This window comes from Eumetopias jubatus, unplaced genomic scaffold, assembly GCF_037043125.1.
Source record: "Eumetopias jubatus isolate StellerSeaLion01/CBP00866 unplaced genomic scaffold, mEumJub1_p1.0 scaffold_3, whole genome shotgun sequence".
In the NCBI taxonomy this organism is placed as follows: Eukaryota; Metazoa; Chordata; class Mammalia; order Carnivora; family Otariidae; genus Eumetopias; species Eumetopias jubatus.
This window is the reverse complement of record NW_028274809.1, coordinates 134,059,725-134,077,313: the sequence shown is the minus strand read 5'-3', so window position 1 is coordinate 134,077,313 and position 17,589 is coordinate 134,059,725. Positions and strand designations below refer to the sequence as shown.

Sequence of the window (17,589 nt, the reverse complement as noted above, 5' to 3'; positions counted from 1 at the left end):
CTTACCCCTCTGGCCATCTTTTATTTTATCATGGCCTACATTTGGAAGCATTGTCAGACAGCTCTGGCAGGAGCAGATTCATTTTGGTTATTTTCTCCTTGCTGTAGTATTTCTTCCTTCAGCCCTGGGGTAAGGATAGGGAGGGAAGCTGTTTGCTCTGTGTGTGATCTGGGCTTATTCCTGAGTGATGGTCAGGACTCCTGCTCTGTGACCTTAGCTTTATATCCTTTCCCACACACTGAATGGGTTGGACCAGCCCAATGCAATCTCTACCATCTCCACAAGCTTCTATGGTTTCTAGCACTCTTCCAGAACTCCCTCCACCCCCACCGTAGCTGTACTTTTGATATGGGTGGTTCGCTGTTTGGAACCCCAGTGCTTTCAAGAGCTTCCTAGAGGGAGCTGAGAGTCAGTTCTGGAGCCTATCCCAGTGGAGGGGTTCCTTAGGTGAGACAGGTGGCTTTGAACTTAGTTTAAAGATCCAGCTATGAGATGATGTATCTTTTTCTTTTTCATAATGTATGAGTTTGCTGACTGGAGTGCTTGCATTCTGACTGAATGAAGTCTTCTTTCAGGGAAAGTTCCAGCCCCTAGAGCAAGTTGTGGTGGATGACATGTTTCCAAATTGCATTTTGTTGCTGAAACTTCCTGATCTTGAGAAGTTACTTCGACATGTGACAGAGGAAAAAGGTAGAGTATGTGGCCTTTTGAATCAGGCTTATGTCTGCTGGAAAGGCTGGGCACCTGCCCCACTTGAATGGAAGGCTTGTTCTATGCCAGTCGGAAGGGAAGCTGTCATTCAGACTTGCTTCCACTCATCAATGCTAGTCCTCTATTGCATTGGACTGTTCAGTCTTGGAAATTCTAACCAGTTCACACGGTGGCCTATCTCCCACAGGGCCAGGGATCATGAGGCTTGGGCTTTGGTCTCAGTTCTTCTTTGAACTAAGTATGTGACTTCAGTTAAGTTCCTCGACTGCTTTCTGCCTCAGATTTCTCCTTGTAAGATTACATAAAGCCTTTGCCTTCTTTTGAATCAAGAAGTGTTTATTGAGTGCCGCTAAGAAGCATATGTTGAGCACTAGAGTTAAACTAATTACAAATAAGACATTATCCTTTCTCTTACTAAGCTTGGAGTCTACAGGGGACAAATGCAAATAGGGCAATGACAGCAGAAAGTAACGGAAGTGAACTCCTGGTTTTCTGGGGATGCCCAGGACACGTTCATAACCTCGCAGGTGGGGAGCGCAGCTGGTTGGCTCTGGGGTCGCTCTCCTGGGTGAAATGACCTCTAAGTGGAGCCCTGAAGGATAAGTCAGAGTAGCAGCATAACAGAGGCGTGGACATATGGGAAAGTTCGTCATGTGTAGGAAGCTCTAAGGAGTTCAGGTTAGCCAGAGTATAGGATGTCAGGGATGCATTTAGGTTGGTAAGGAAGGAAAGGGTGGGAATGCAGGGCAAGGGTTCAGATGATGAAGGGCCCGATGTGCGTCTGACTTTGTCTAATGGTAGTGGGGTGTCAGCAGAGTTTGAGCAGGAAAGCGCTATAAAGTGAAAAACCTGTTGGAGAATCTAAGGCCGGGTCCACAGAGGCTGCTGCAGTGGTCTAGGCAGGAATGATGGTATCCTGAGCTTAGCACCTGGAACTAGCAGAAAGTAGCCCCAAGAGGTAGAACCAGCCTCGTTCGGGGTTGGGGGTGGTAGTCAAGAAGAAGGGGGAGTCAAGGATGACTGTTGAGTTGTGCCCTGACCCGCAGTGGGGGTGGCCTCCTGGAGACACAGGTGGGAAGAGCAGGCTGGGGGTACTTAAGAGAGGAGCAGTAGATACTATTCATTTGAATTCTGAGAGAAGGAAGTGAGGCAGTGTGTATAAGTATGTCTTGTTAAGTTAGAAACACTATACAGACTTAGCATCTGTGTCTCCAAAGTCATCCAGGTAGTTTCAGGGTTAATATGGGACATGGAGTGTGGGAACCAAAACAACAGGCTGATGAGCTGTGGTTGTTCATGGTCGGTTTGGCAACCGTGACAGTTCTGAGCCCAAGAAAGTGGTAGTTCCAAGAAGTGTAAGCTTACAGTGGGAAAGGGGAGAACCTCACTGATTGCATTTTACATTATAGGTTCAACTAAATTCACCCTAGGCCAGGCTTAGAGCTCCATTTTGGATATGGAATGTGGCACCAAGGTTTTATCAAAACCGTCCCATTAAAGACATTCCCTGATGCTGAGCTTGGAGGAGATAACAGTCTTTTTGTGGGTGAACAAATGAAGTAGCTCATAGCCATTTCTGAAAGCTTAAATAATGAGGAATAAGTACAAGTCATTTTAATTTTGCCAAGTTAATGTAAATTGAAAATGCAATGAATTCATTATCCCAAATGCTTACATGAGCTGTGTAAAGAACAGTTATCTTAAACCCAAACCCAGAAACCCAGATTGAGAAATGGTGTTAATGAATCGGCATTTGTTAGCTTTCAGCCTGCGGTTCAAAGCAAGAACTTCCCTCCCTCTCATTCCTTCCTTCTTTCACACGGAACCCCTGATCATTGATTAAATCATTACCTGAACTCGTGTCCTAATCTCTGTCACTCCTCAACATGGCTTAAGAGTTGGAAGTTCTGCTGAAATAGAAAGTGCATGGCCTGTGCTTATCTTGTTTGACCAGCTCTAAATAAACTTCAAAATACTATGAATTTCCCTTTGGATCTTCATGGGAAAAGATGTCTATCTCAGTATGCAGTCCTTGTATACAGAACTGACATAAAGAAAATATTTCACATATTTGTGCTCTGGGTTAAGGGGTAAGGCAAGTAATGTGAGATTGTTTATGTGCATTTTGAGAAAGAGGCCTTTTTGAGGGTGAAGCATACTTAAGAGATAGAAGAGATCCTACAATTTCTTTGTTTTTTCTTGTTTTTAAAATTTTTGGGTTTGTTTTTAAACCTTTCATTATTTTAAGATTTACAGAGTGTCATTTATTAGGGGAAGAATTTAATTATGAAGAAACTGTCAAGACTTTTAGAGAAAATTGCATACATCTTTTACTATATGAAATTTAATCTGAATTATCACTTTATGTTTTGCCTTACTATCATTAAAGAAGAAAGAAAGAAAAATTTGAGGCTAAGGGTGTTTAGAAACCTGGAATGAATATAGGCTGATAATATATCTACTTTGAAAATTAAAGTACATGGGCTGGTAAAACAATTATTTTATTAAGAAAATTAAAGATACAAAAAATTCAGATAAAAAACTGCAAATATTATTTGTACTCGACCCAATAATCAACAAAGGTTTATATTTCATTATATTTGCTTCATATCTTTTTTGGGAAAGAATTTCTTTAAGAACAGCCTGGTAATCTGATCTCAGGATCTGATGGCATGCAAGGAAAATTAAAAGTATATTTGCCGTATAGTTTTGAAGAAATCAGATTTTCAGCATCCTTGCTCTGTAAGATGAAGAGTTTGAAGGGTTGAGAGTATCCCCCATACATTATAATTAGTACTTTGCAAAATTGTTCTAGATCATAAAATAAAGCTTTTATTTTCTCAGCTTTATGGTGTTGAGATTATTGAATGATGGGGATGTGAACATTATTTAAATATTGCAGCTAATAGTCTCTGGTATCTACCATAAAGAGATGCTTCTGGAATTAAATGATGTAATACAAGTAAATCAATGACCAAAGAGTACTGGATATATAGTAAATGCTCAGTAAATGTTAGTACTATTAAGGCTTCTGAATTAGAAATTATTAATTCTTTGTTGATGTATAAGTACTGGGCACACCCATACACATCTGTTTGATGGTCCATTGCTAAATATATATTGAAGTGGTTTAAGTAGAATGGGGATAATCAGGTAATAATAAAAATATCTACTATCTAATGAGAAAGTACGTATCATCTGTATTGTACATACGTTATTGTATCCCTACAGTAATTCCCTCTCATTATTGTTACAACCTGCATTTTTACAAATGAGGAGACCGAGGCTCAAAGAGCTGAAGTTACTGGACTAGCATCACAGAAGTAGAAGTGGGGAACCAGAATTGGAACCCGTGTCTGACAGCCACTCTTTCCTCTCCTTCTTGCAACTGTGTAACACTTCCAGAAGACTCCGGTAGAATTGTTAGGTGGTATCTCATGCAAAGATAGAAACTTATTTTTAAAAAAAACTTGTATATCCCATCTTCATAATTTCCCTTTGTGAGGCAAAAAGAGAGAGTCAGGAAAGAAGACAGAGAACTACGATAGCGTAAAGAAAAGACAAGTTTCTCATCCCAGCAGTGAGCTTTCTGTTCTCAGGCACCCATTCCCCTCTTTTAGCGATTGCCTTGGGTCCCAGCTGCCTATTCGAATTTAGCTTACTGTCCATTTATAAGTTACTGTTTGGTTCTGCTCCGTATTTTATTGCTAGGATTTTAAAAATAAAGAGGACTGCTAAGGAGTGGTCAGGTGGTATCCATGAGAGGGAGCAAAGATAAAGGAGAGAGCTGATTGTCTTTAACATCCATTCTCTCCGTAGGCACTCTGCAGATAGAGCAAACCCTGAAATACTCAGATTCCCCAGCCAGCTGTTTTGATATTAAACTCCAGATGCTGTCTCAAAAGTCTGTGGCACTAAAGATCTGGTTAAGCCTGCTAGGTTTCTAAGAACCTCCCCCTACCCCCCTCGTCCCTGCCGAGTAAACCCAGCCACGGTTGTTTGTATCCCAAATGACGATGACCGTGACCTTAGTTAGCACTGCCTGCTTTATTAGTGAAGGAAATGATGTGTCTCTGTTTGCTAGCTCTGGGGCTCAGTACGTTTCTTGCCAAAGAAGCTCACATTCGGTGGAGGGATGACAGGGGAAAGGCCTAATAAAGGGTTGTGAACTTCATCTTGAGTCTAACACTGTTTCATATTGCAAGCCAAAGCTGCACTAGGCTGTCCGGTGTGATTAACAGGAAGAGCCAGGAAAACTTACCTGATTAAAATACCCCAAGTACAGTTGCCAAGTTTCTCTCCCCAGGAGGCAGGAAAAAAAAAGAGACCATATGAGTTTCTGGTATGGAAAACATTGAGAAAGTAGATGTGAAAATGTGCTCTAGGCAGTTTGTTCAATAATACATCAGGGAAATTCAGGATTGTGAGCCGATTACCCAATTGCTGAACATGTTATTTAATTGTGGACTCACTTTTATTCCATCTTTATTTTGTAAACCCAATCTTTCCAGATGTTTGAGACCAGTTTTATAGGCACCAGACACATTAAGGAAAGAAACCTTTCCAGCATATGTACATATTATCTAACTCACCAACTCTTGCAAATACTAAATTTAAGACACAAACAAACATGTTATGGTATTTTTCATAATTTTGGGTAATCTGCGGCCTTCATGAATATTTTGAACCCCCTTACTTATCAAAATTTGTAAATTTCAAAATTAAGCAGTAGCTTATGCACTTGGTCCTTTTGTAGCATTCTGGGATATCCAAGTTGGATATTTCTTAGTTATCATCTTGTCCAGGGAGTATTCAATTAGAAATAAATGGATAATTAAAAATTTCCTAGAAAAAAACCTCCAGGCCCAATTAGCGTCACTGATGAATTCTGCCATACTTTAAGAAATAAATAATACTCAAATAATGATACTTATTCAAATCCTTTCAGAAATTAGATGAGGAAGGAAAATTTCCCAACTAATTTTGTGAAGCCAGAATTATCCCAATACCAAAGTCAAAATTATTTTAAAAAGAAAACCAGGCCAATATCCCTTATGATCATTGACTGAAAAATTCCTAATAAAATATTAGCAAATCAAATATATAAAAAGGATAACATATTATAACCAAGTGGGATTTATCTCAGGAATGCAAAGTTGTTTGAACGTTAGAAAATCAATCTGCATAATTCACCATATTTACACATGACAAAAGGAAAACTGTATGACCATCCCAATAGATGCAGAAAAATCATTTGACAAAATTCAGTCATAATATAAATTCTCAGCAAATTAGAATAGAAGGGAGCTTCCTGGAAAAGGGTGTCTATGACAAACTTAAGCTAACATCATATTTCACTGTAAAAGACTGAACAGTTTTCCCCTATGACTGGGTACAAGATAAGCATGTCTGCTTTGACCACTTCTATTCACCATTGTAGTGGGAGTCCTAACAGTTTCAATAAAACAAGAAAAAGATAAATGGTATACAGATTGGAAAGTAAATAGTAAAACTATCTCTATTCATAAACAATATGGACATGTATGTAGAAAGCCCAAATGAATCTACAAAAAAAATTACTATAACTAATAAACAGGATACAAAGTTAATTTATAAAAAATGAATTATATTTCTGTATACTAGCAGTGAACAATCAGACAATGGAATAAAAACATATCCAGAATATCATCAAAGATCATGAAGTTCTAGAAATAAATATAACACAGTATGCGCAAGACCAGTACACTGGATTTTACAAAACATTGCTGAGAAATTAAAGAATTAAATAGAGAGATATACCATGTTCATGAATTTAAAGATTCAATATTGTTAAGATGTCCGTTCTCTCCAAATTGATCTATGGATTTAATGTAATGTCTATCAGACTTTTTTGGAGGGAGTGGGGGGAAGAAAATGATGAGCTGATTCTAGAATTAATATGAATTTGCAAAAGACCTGCAATAACCAGAACAATTTTGAAAAAGAAGAACAAAATTGGAGAACTTACACAATCCAATTTCAAGACTTACTCTAGAGCTATAATAATCAAGAAAGTGTGGCATTGGTATAAGGATAAATATATAGATAAGGGAACAGAATAGAGAATCCAGAAGTGGACCCACACTTATATAGTCAATTGAATTTTTTCCATAGTGTCAAGATAATTCAGTGGGAGAAAAGATAGTCTTTTCAACAAATGATCTGGAAAATTTGGATATTCATATGAAAAACAATGTTAACCCTCACCTCACAGTCATGCAGAAAAATTAACTCAAAATTGATCACTAATTTACATGCAGAAATGAAAACTACTAAACTTCTAAAAGAAAACGTAAGAGAAAACTTTTGTGACCTTGGGGATAGGCAAGGATTTCTTAGGACATAAAATCCACTAGCCATAAAAAAAAATTATAAATGTAACCATAAATTACATTTCATCAAAATTAGTATCTTCGGTTTTTTGAAAGACAGCATTAAGAAAAAAGAAAAGATAAACCACGGTTGGAAGAAAATGTTTACATGGTCTATCTGATAAAAGATATGTATCTCAAATATATAAAGAGTTTTCTTAACACAGTAATAAGATGATATACATACAGGCCAGTAAAAAAAAAATCGGCACAAAGTTTGAACAGACACTTAGCAAAAGAAGATTTATAAATAGCCCATAGGCACACAAAAACAGGTTCAATATCATTAGTCACCAGGGAAATGTAAATTAAAACCACAAGGAAATATCATTAGTATTCACTAGAGTGGCTTGAAATAAAAAGGAAAAACAATAAGTTGAGGAACTACCAGAACTCATCTACCTGGCTGGTGGAAGCATAAAATAGTATAACCACTTGACAGTTTCTTATGACTCAGTAATTCTACTCCTAGGGATTTACCCAAGACTTACGAAAACACATCTCCATGCAAAGACTAGTGCAAGAATGTTCAGAGCAGCTTTTTTGTTTAGGGTGATAGTTACATGACCGTATGTATATGTTTGTTCAAACTCCTCAAATTGTACACTTAAAATGGGTATATTAACCATATGAACATTATTCCTAAAGAAAGGTGATTTTTTTTTTTTTAATGGAAGTAGTTACTGATCCATGAGAAGCTAAGCCTCCTCATTTCTGACATGGCATTTTTTTGTTTGTTTGTTCATTTTGTTTTGTTTTTTCCTCCCCCACGGCCCCCACCAGGTAACGCTGGAATCCAGTGATAGAATGTGGGAAGCAAGGCAGGAGGAAGTGATGGCTTTCAGATCCGAGCCTGGTTGAACAGGAGGATGGTTTGGGAGGAAGATGAACAGTCTGTCTTTAGGCACAGAGCCTCAGCTCAGGGCTTTGGGCTTCCTGGTTGGGTTTACTTGGTCTTCTTGAAACAAAATGAACTCACCCCCAGAGAAAGGTACACCTGGCCTCAGAGCAGGACAAAGCAGAGCCTGAAAAGAATCAGAGGAAAAGTCACCAGAGACCTAAAAGAACCAAGAGGAAAAGTTTTTGTAGAATCATGGAGGAGAAGTTTTTCCCACAAAGAACAGGGTCAAAAGTACTGAGAAGGGTGAAGACCTAATTGATCTTGATAAAATGAACATCAGATCCGCAGCTCTGAAGTCAGCCTAGTAGGAGTCTGGTACCCTGCTTAATGGCTCAGTGACTTTGGACGATGTGGTTCACTTCACTCTAACCCAGTCATTTAAGGTGGGGACAAACAGTGGTTTTCACCTGAGATTCATGCTGAACATCAGTGAGAAATGTATATAAAGAACGTACACAGGCTCGAAGATACATTAGTTTCTGATGCTATTATCATTAGCAAGTTGTCATTTAATCTTTTTTTTAAGTAATATGAAGTATTTGTTATGTGCCAGGTGCTGTGCTTTCGGCTTTGTGTGGATCATCTTGTGTAACAGGTGACACCGTGCACTGGGTGTGCCGGAGCCCCTGCAGTATGTATGGCTCAGAGCCTGTGGTCTCCACTTCTTCTGACAGAGCATTTGCAAGAGGATTGGGAAGGGTCTGCAAGGGACTCAGGGAGTGCGAGAGAGGAAGGAAACTGTGGCAGGTTGTAGAACGTTCTTTCAAGAAGTGTGGACATAAGAGGCAAGAGAGAAGTGAGTAACAGAGTCTAGGTGGGATTTCTTAGGAGAGACCTCTACGCTGAGCTTCTTGGGAGATTTATCTCAGGCAATGAACGGAGCTTCTTTAGAAGTTTTAACCCACACAGCGGAGTACATTTATTGAGTGATTGCTATGTGCTCTTAGAATTCCCCTTATTTTTGTACATGGGTGGGACACTGTCTCCAGGGAAGTTGAGTTTAGTTTCACCTGCCTTGTTTCCACAGCAGGCTGTTTGCCCAGGTTTGCCCCTGGCTCCCGCATAGCAGACGTCGCCCCTTGGAGTTCTCAAACTCTGACAACGCCATTTGCAACAGTCTCTCCTTCATTATTTCAGTGACACATCCTGAGGAGATGGGTGCAGAAGCCCAGTCCGCACTCCATCATGCCTCCTATTGCCCACAGTTTTGACAACTGCAGGCCGGAACGGGGAGGACACATGCAGGCGCTAAGGCCAGCCCTTCTCCCATATAAACCATTTCGTGGAACGCAAGCGATGTAACAGACTGCAGAAAATGATCCCTGAATAAGCATTTCCATTTCCCGCAACAATTATGGAGGAAAGAGAAAATGTCATTCTACCCGGGTAGCAAAGTCACATGGGGGGAGTTTGCATCTGGCCCTAAGATTTCCAGGGGTCCCAAAGATCACTCCTGCATGAGGCAGGAGGCTGGGAGCTGCAAGCCTCTGCCTCTGCCGATTGCACAGAAAGCAAGAAACTCCACGAATGAAGCGTTACCAAGGAAATAACGCCTCGTGTCACAGTATGTAAAGCTAGGTGGACTGTGAGGGGAGGAAGTATAACTTAGAAGAGGTGAGAGTTTTATCCCCATTAAGGGCCAGGTCAAGCCTATTGTAAATCCAAATTCCCCTGAAATATAGTTACGATTATACTGGTAATGCGTTCAAAGATAGGCGTATCTTTTCTTCTTTCTCGCTAATCCCACCAGGACGGTACCAAGTAGTTAACAAGGTTTTTTTCCTCAATGCCTGCAGTGCACTTCATACGCATCTGCGTTTAGTTTCAGTTTCCTTTCTTGGGATTTCCATTCTTATTTTAGAAAAGAAGTGTCTCATTGAAAACACTGAGCTAAGCTTCAGATTATTTCAAAAAAAATGAAGGTTGCTTGGCGTGTTAATTTGCTGAGTTTTAAAAATCACAGATTTTCTACAGATTTGTGTACTTTTTTCCAGTTTTATTAAGAAGTAATTAATACACTTTCCATATTTTAATCACTTTCCATAGTTTGGCTACAGTGGACATTGCTGTTGTAAACATTAGGGTGCACGTGCCCCTTCAGATCACTACATTGTCTAGGTTTAAGGTGTACGGCATGATGGTTTGACTCACAGGTATTATGAAATGATCACCACAATAAGTTTAGTTAACATCTGTCATGTCATGTAGATGTAATAAAAAGAAAAGAAAAAAAATTTCTCCTTGGGATGATAACTGTTGGTAAAATTTGATGATTTCCTTAAATTCCCATTCATTTAATGTTTGGACGAAACCTGAGGCACCCAAGTTCTGTTTGGGGATTTTTTTTTTTAACCTCTCAAGTATGCTCTCAGGCTTATAAATTGAGTTTTTCAAGAATATAAACTGTTATGAAACATTAATTGTTGATATTTTATATGTATATATACATATCTTATGAATTTATTTTTTGTTTAATGCACTCTTCTGTTTTTTTTTCTCTTTAATCCAGAAATAGACAAAAAGAAATATTACAAGTACAGTAAGGAGAAGACAATAAAGTGGCTGGAAATAAAGGTATAGTACATCTCCAATATCTTATGGCAGAAAAAGTTTTCATGCTCCTTTTAAAAATTGTTTAAAGAAGGTGGTAAGTCTGAATCCAAAGGCCATCTTGTATATCCAGCTAAAGGAGAAAAACTGTAAAGATATCCAAATATGAAAAGAAATCTTTTACTTTTCATCCTCTGTAACTCATGTATCTCTGGAGTTAGCTTGATGTTTTCCTTTGACCTGCATCCCCATTGCCTGTGATCCTCACCACTGGACAAAAGAAGTTCTCACTACTTGGTGATGTAGATTTGAGTCTTCCACGCCAGGTAATATCAGGTGGGATGCACATTTGCTGCTGTCAGTCCTGCTGTTGTCTCAGAGGTTGACGTTGGTCACACAGCAAGGCAGGGGGCTGAGGCAGACAGGATTCAGGCTTAGAGGAAGTGTGTCTCACTCTCAGCTTCTGGTTGCCTGAGGGATCTTAGTGATCCTAAAATCCTAGAACAATATAAGGTCTAGGGCAGTATTTTCCAAATTGATTTAGTAGGTCAAAACCAGTATTTCTCTTGGAATGGAATGGAATGGGATTGGGATTGGGATTGGGATGGGATGGGATGGGATATATTAAAGTATAGCAGAGAGTAAGGACAAATATTAAGTATGATTCTTTGAAACATATGTTTATATATGTGTTTAAGTATTGGGTTGCTATATATTTCTTACTGTGGGTATAGTAGAAACAAAGAAACCACTTTGAAAGCCACTGGTCTAAGAAGATTGTGTACTTACACACTGATTAAGAATCTCACCAGACTGGGTCTATCGGTAACAAAGTTTTCCAAGGTCGGTGGATACCAGTATAGTACTGATTCCTAAGATTCTCCTCTATCTTGTATGTAAAAACGTGCTTGTCATATCATGTTATGGGGCACACAGGAAACCGAGAAACATGGAAATGAACCTTGCAGAGTTAGGCCCCTACTATACAAAATAGTGGAAGGATTTTAAGAGTGCCCCTGTGGTTCACCCTTCATTTGCCTTAGTAGTAGGTGAAGAATCAGGGTAAGTGCTGAGAAGGATCTTGGCATTTAGTTTTTGTCCTTAGCAAATGATAATGACACGAATAGCAAAGTGACATTTATATTTATTGATTGTGTCTCTTTTCTTAAATTCCTAGGAAGTGGGAAATTTTTTTATTAACATATAATGTATTATTTGTTTCAGGGGTACAGGTCTGTGATTCATCAGTCTTACACAATACACAGCACTCACCATAGCACATACCCTCCCCAGTGTCCATCACACAGCCACCCCATCCCTCCCACCCCCCGTCCACTCCAGCAACCCTCAGTTTGTTTCCTGAGATTAAGTTTCTTATGGTTTGTCTCCCTCTCTGGTATCATCTTGTTTCATTTTTCCCTCCCTTCCCTTATGATCTTCTGTCTTGTTTCTCAAATTCCTTATATCAGTGAGATCAGATGATAATTGTCTTTCTCTGATTGACTTATTTCACTTAGCGTAATACCCTCTAGTTCCATCCGTGTCATTGCAAATGGCAAGATTTCATTTTTTTGATGGCTGCATAATATTCCATTGTATATATATATAGACCACATCTTTATCCATTCATCTATTGATGGACATATAGGCTCTTTCCATAGTTTGGCTACAGTGGACATTGCAGTTGTAAACATTAGGGTGCACGTGCCCCTTCAGATCACTACATTTGTATCTTTGGGGTAAATACCCAGTAGTGCAATTGCTAGGTCGCAGGGTAGCTCTATTTTCAACTTTTTGAGGAACCTCCACACTGTTTTCCAGAGTGGCTGCACCAACTTGCTTTCCCTCCAACAGTGTAGGAGGGTTCCCCTTTCTCCGCATCCTCGCCAGCACCTGTCGTTTCCTGACTTGTTCATTTTAGCCATTCTGACTGGTAAGAGGTGGTATCTCATTGAGGTTTTAGTGATGTTGAGCACTTTTCATGTGTCTGTTGGCCATTTGGATGTCTTCTTTGCAGAAATGTCTGTTCATGTCTTCTGCCCATTTCTTGATTGGATTATTTGTTCTTTGGGTGTTGAGTTTGGTAAGTTCTTTATAGATTTTGGATACTAGCCCTTTATCTGATATGTCATTTGCAAATCTCTTCTCCCATTAAGTCAGTTGTCTTTTGGTTTTGTTGACTGTTTTCCTTTGCTGTGCAAAAACTTTTTATCTTTATTATTTCTCTTCTCCTGCTGGGTTTAGGCTTGCTTTGCTCTTCTTTCTCCAGCTCCTTTAGATGTAGGGTTAGGTTGTGTATTTGAGACTTTTCTTGTTTCTTGAGAAAGGCTTGTATTGCTATATACTTTCCTCTTAGAACCATCTTTGCTGCATCCCAAAGATTTTGAACAATTGTGTTTTCATTTTCATTTGTTTCCATGAATTTTTTTTAATTCTTCAATTTCCTGGTTCATCCATTCATTCTTTAAAAGGATGCTCTTTAACCTCCATGTATTTGAGTTCTTTCCAACTTTCCTCTTGTGATTGAGTTCTAGTTTCAAAGCACTGTGGTCTGAAAATATGCAGGGAATGATCCCAGTCTTTTGGTACCAGTTGAGACCTGAGTTGTGACCCAGGATGTGATCTATTCTGGAGAATGTTCCATGGGCACTAGAGAGGAATGTGTATTCCGTTGCTTTGAGTTGGAATGTTCTGAATATATCTGTGAAATCCATCTGGTCCAGTGTGTCTTTTAAAGCCTTTATTTCCTTGTTGATCTTTTGCTTGGATGATCTGTCCATTTCAGCAAGGGGGATGTTAAAGCCCCCCACTATTATTGTATTGTTGTCAATGTGTTTCTTTGCTTTTGTTATTAATTGGCTTATATAAGTGGCTGCTCCCATGTTAGGAGCATAGATATTTAAAATTGTTAGATCTTCTTGTTGGATAGACCAATTTAAGTATGATGTAGTGTCCTTCCTCATCTCTTATTATAGTCTTTGGTTTAAAATCTAATTTGTCTGATATAAGGATTGCCACTCCAGCTTTCTTTCAATGTCCATTAACATGGTAAACGGTTTTCCACCCCCTCACTTTCAATCTGGAGGTGTCTTTGGGTCTAAAATGAGTCTCTTGCAGATGGCATATCAATGGGTCTTGTTTGTTTTTTTTTTATCCAAACTGATACCCTGTGTCTTTTGATTGGGGCATTTAGCCCATTTACATTCAGGGTAACTGTTGAAAGATATGAATTTAGTGCCATTGTTTTGCCTGTAAGGTGACTGTGACTGTCTATTGTCTGTGTTCCTTTCTGGTCTATGTTACTTTTAGGCTCTCTCTTTGCTTAGAGGACCCCTTTCAATATTTCTTGTAGGGCTGGTTTGGTGTTCGCAAATTCTTTTACTTTTGTTTGTCCTGGAAGCTTTTTCTCTCTCCTATTTTCAGTGACAGCCTAGCTGGATATAGTATTCTTGGCTGCATATTTTTCTCATTTAGTGCTCTGAATATATCATGCCAATCCTTTCTGGCCTGCCAGGTCTCTGTGGATAGGTCTGCTGCCAATCTAATGTTTCTACCATTGTAGGTTACAGACCTCTTGTCCCGAGCTGCTTTCAGGATTTTCTCTTTGTCTCTGAGACTTGTGAGTTTTAACGGTTAGATGTCAGGGTGTTGACCTATTTTTATTGATTTTGAGGGGGGTTCTCTGTGCCTCCTGGATTTTGATGCCTGTTTCCTTCCCCAAATTAGGGAAGTTCTCTACTATAATTTGCTCCAATATACCTTCTGTCCCTCTCTCTCTTTCTTCTTCTTCTGGGATCCCAATTATTCCAATATTGTTTTGTCTTATGGTATCACTTATCTCTCGAATTCTGCCCTCGTGATCCAGTAGTTGTTTATCTCTCTCTTTTTCTCAACTTCTTTATTCTCCATCATTTGGTCTTCTATATCACTAAATCTCTCTTCTGCCTCATTTATCCTCAGTTAGAGCCTCCATTTTTTATTGCACCTCATTAATAGCCTTTTTGATTTCAACTTGGTTAGATTTTAGTTCTTTTAATTCTCCGGAAAAGGATTCTCTAGTACCTTCTAGTATCTTTTTTCAAGCCCAGCTAGTATCTTTATAATCATCATTCTGAATTCTAGTTCTGACATCTTACTAATGTCCATATTGACTAGGTCCCTGGCAGTTGGTACTGCCTCTTGTTCTTTATCTTTGAGGTGAGTTTTTCCGTTTTGTCATTTTGTCCAGAGAAGAACAGATGAATGAGAGAACAAAATTCTCAAAGGGTAACAACGACCCCAGAAAAATATACACTAAACAAATCAGAAGAGACCCACAACTGGGGGGAAAAGAAAGGAAGAAAAAAAATAATATGATCAGGCTGGTGAATAGAGCCACACACTAGATTTGGGGTGTATTTTGGTCTGTTAGAAGAAACTGCCTCCCAAAATCTTAAAGAAAAACTTATTTATATATACAAAAATAAGGATAAATATGATAAAGAGATGGAATATGACTGTAAAGATGAAAATTATAAAAGATTTTATAAAAGGAATTGATAAAAAGTTGTTTAAAAAAGAATGAAGAAAAATTAAAAAAGGAGAGAATGTGATCAGGTGGGAGACTAGAACAAAGCCATACACTAGATTTGGGGTATATTTTGGTCTGTTAGAAGAAACTGTATCCCAAAATTTTAAAGAGAGAACAACTTATATATAAACAAAAAATAAGGTTAACTACAATGAAGGGATAGAATATGACTCTAAAAATGAAAAATAAAAAAAGATTTTTTAAAAAGGGATTGATAAGATGTTGGTTGAAAAAGGGAAAAAGAAAAATTAAAAAAAAAATAGAAAAAGAGAAAAATAAAGAAAATTTAAAAAATTGAAAGACTAAAGCATCTTGGGAAAAAAAGCCATGAATTCTATGTGCTGTATCCCCCTAGTGCTGGAGTTCTGCCATTCTCATTGATCGGTAAACTTGGTCTTGGCTGGCTGTTCTTGCTGATCTTCTGGGGGAAGGGTCTGTTACTGTGGTTCCCAAATGTCTTTGCTGGAGGTGGAATTGCCCCGCCTTTGCCAGGCCAGGCTAAGTAATCTGCTTGGGTTTGCTCTCGGGAGCTTTTGTTCACTGCAAGCTTTCCCTACAGCTTTGGAGGACGAGAGTGAAAATGGCGGCCTCCCAATCTCTGCCCCGGAGCCGCCAAGAACTTGGGGCCCTGCTTCTCAGTGCAGCCCCAGAGAAAAGCAGTCAGTCACTCCCGACGCCCCGGTCTCCAGCCACACTCTGTGCTCACCCAGCCTGTGACCCAGCGTTTCTGTCTCTGGCACATGGCCCCCTATGGAGTCTCCAAACCCAGCAGATCCCTGAGGTGCGCTCCTGTGCCGATTTTCCCCGGGAAGGAAGGGGAGTCTCCCCGGATCTGCCGCTTATTGGGTCCCTGCTGGAGGAGCAGTGGCCCGACTGGGCCGCGGATCACAGTTTAAGGCAACCCCGAGCTGAGAGCCCGCGCCTCGGCTCCGTCTCTGCAGCCGGCTTCCCCGCTCCGACACCTGGGAGCTCTGCCGCACTCAGGCACCTCCGGTCTTTCTGTGACCCCGAGGGTCCTGAGACCACACTGTCCCGCGAGGGTTCCACCCCCTGCTTAGCCACTGGAGCGACGTCCCTCAGCAGAGCAGAATTCTAAAAGTTCCGATTTTGTGCTCCACGGCTCTATCACTTGCCAGAAGTGGCGTCGGAGGCCCCCTCCCCCTCTGTCTATCCTCCCAAATATCACCTTGGATTCACTTCCCGGCACGTCCTACCTTCCAGAAAGTGGTCGCTTTTCTGTTCAGAGAGTTGCTGCTGTTCTTTTCTTCGATCTCCTGTTGAGTTCATAGGTGTTCAGAATGGTTTGATCCCTATCCAGCTGAATTCCTGGGACCAGACGAAATCCAGGTCTCCTACTCCTCCACCATCTTCCTCCTCCAGCATCTAGGAAGTAGGAAATTTCTGATTTATTCTGTTTAGAAAAATGATTGCATATAAACTTTGTGCCAGGTTCTGTTCTAAGGGTTTTACATGAACTCGTTTAATCCTCACAGCTGTACTATGCATTAGGTACTACTCATGTCCCCATTAGATAGAGGCACAGAGAGGTTAAGTAAGTAGTCCATGGTCACAGAGCGTACCCAAGCAGCCCAACTCCAGAGCCAGTGCTCTCATATTGTGTAGGCCTTAAGAAGTCCATGTCATGACATCACCCCAAAATGCTGTGGCCATCTCTTATCATCTGATACCTGGTGAAGACATTTCTAGATCCTCAGATACTTCTTCCTGCATCTTAAATGGATTGAGAAGCATCTGGAAGGTGGTGGATTTCTAACATTAGTTGGAAATACCCTGATGTTCCCTTTTTGGTTACTTCACAGGTTCATCAGACTGTATCAGCCTTAAAAACCAATAACGTAAATGTCGGTGCCCGGGTACAGGCAACTGCATTTTTCTCTGGTGACCAGGTTTCCATTGACAAGGAAGGTAAGTAAATCCTTTTGTCAGAAATCATTTTTGCCTGGAGTAAGTTGCTGATGTATAAATGCCTGTGTTACCATTTTAAAATCTTTTTTTTTTAAGGTTTTATTTATTACTTGAGAGAGAGGAGAGAGAGACAGCGAGTGCACGAGTATGGGGGCGGGGGGAGGGGGAGAGAGAGAGGGACAAGCAGACTCCCTGCTGAGCGGGGAGCCCACACAGGGCTCAATCCCAGGACCCTGAGGTCAAGACCTGAGCTGTAGGCAGACACTTAACCCAGTGAACCACCCAGATGTCCCCAATTTTACAATCTTAGTGTCTCAGAAGCTTCGCATTCTTGCCCGTGTGTTCTCTTGGATCTTGTGGCACACGTGTGCATTTTATTTCAAACCCAGTAAGATTTCTACCATAGATCATTTCTGTCACTAATTGATACTTAAATCATGCCTTTGACACATATTTATTTTGCACTAATGGTCATAACCAGCCTAACAACTCTGGCTATCATTTATGGAGGGTGTGTTGTG

General features: G+C 40.0%; 1 protein-coding gene across 4 annotated transcripts in view; it reads left to right on the top strand.

Moving 5' to 3' along the window:
• Window positions 1-17,589, top strand: part of RNASEH2B (ribonuclease H2 subunit B) — a 70,098-nt gene that overhangs the window by 31,981 nt on the left and 20,528 nt on the right. For all 4 annotated transcript variants that reach the window (XM_028105869.2, XM_028105881.2, XM_028105859.2 and 1 more), the window contains exons 5-7: window positions 576-690; window positions 10,532-10,596; window positions 16,963-17,068. In XM_028105869.2, coding sequence (XP_027961670.1) covers window positions 576-690; window positions 10,532-10,596; window positions 16,963-17,068 — 286 coding nt within the window. The remainder of the gene's footprint in view (window positions 1-575; window positions 691-10,531; window positions 10,597-16,962; window positions 17,069-17,589) is intronic.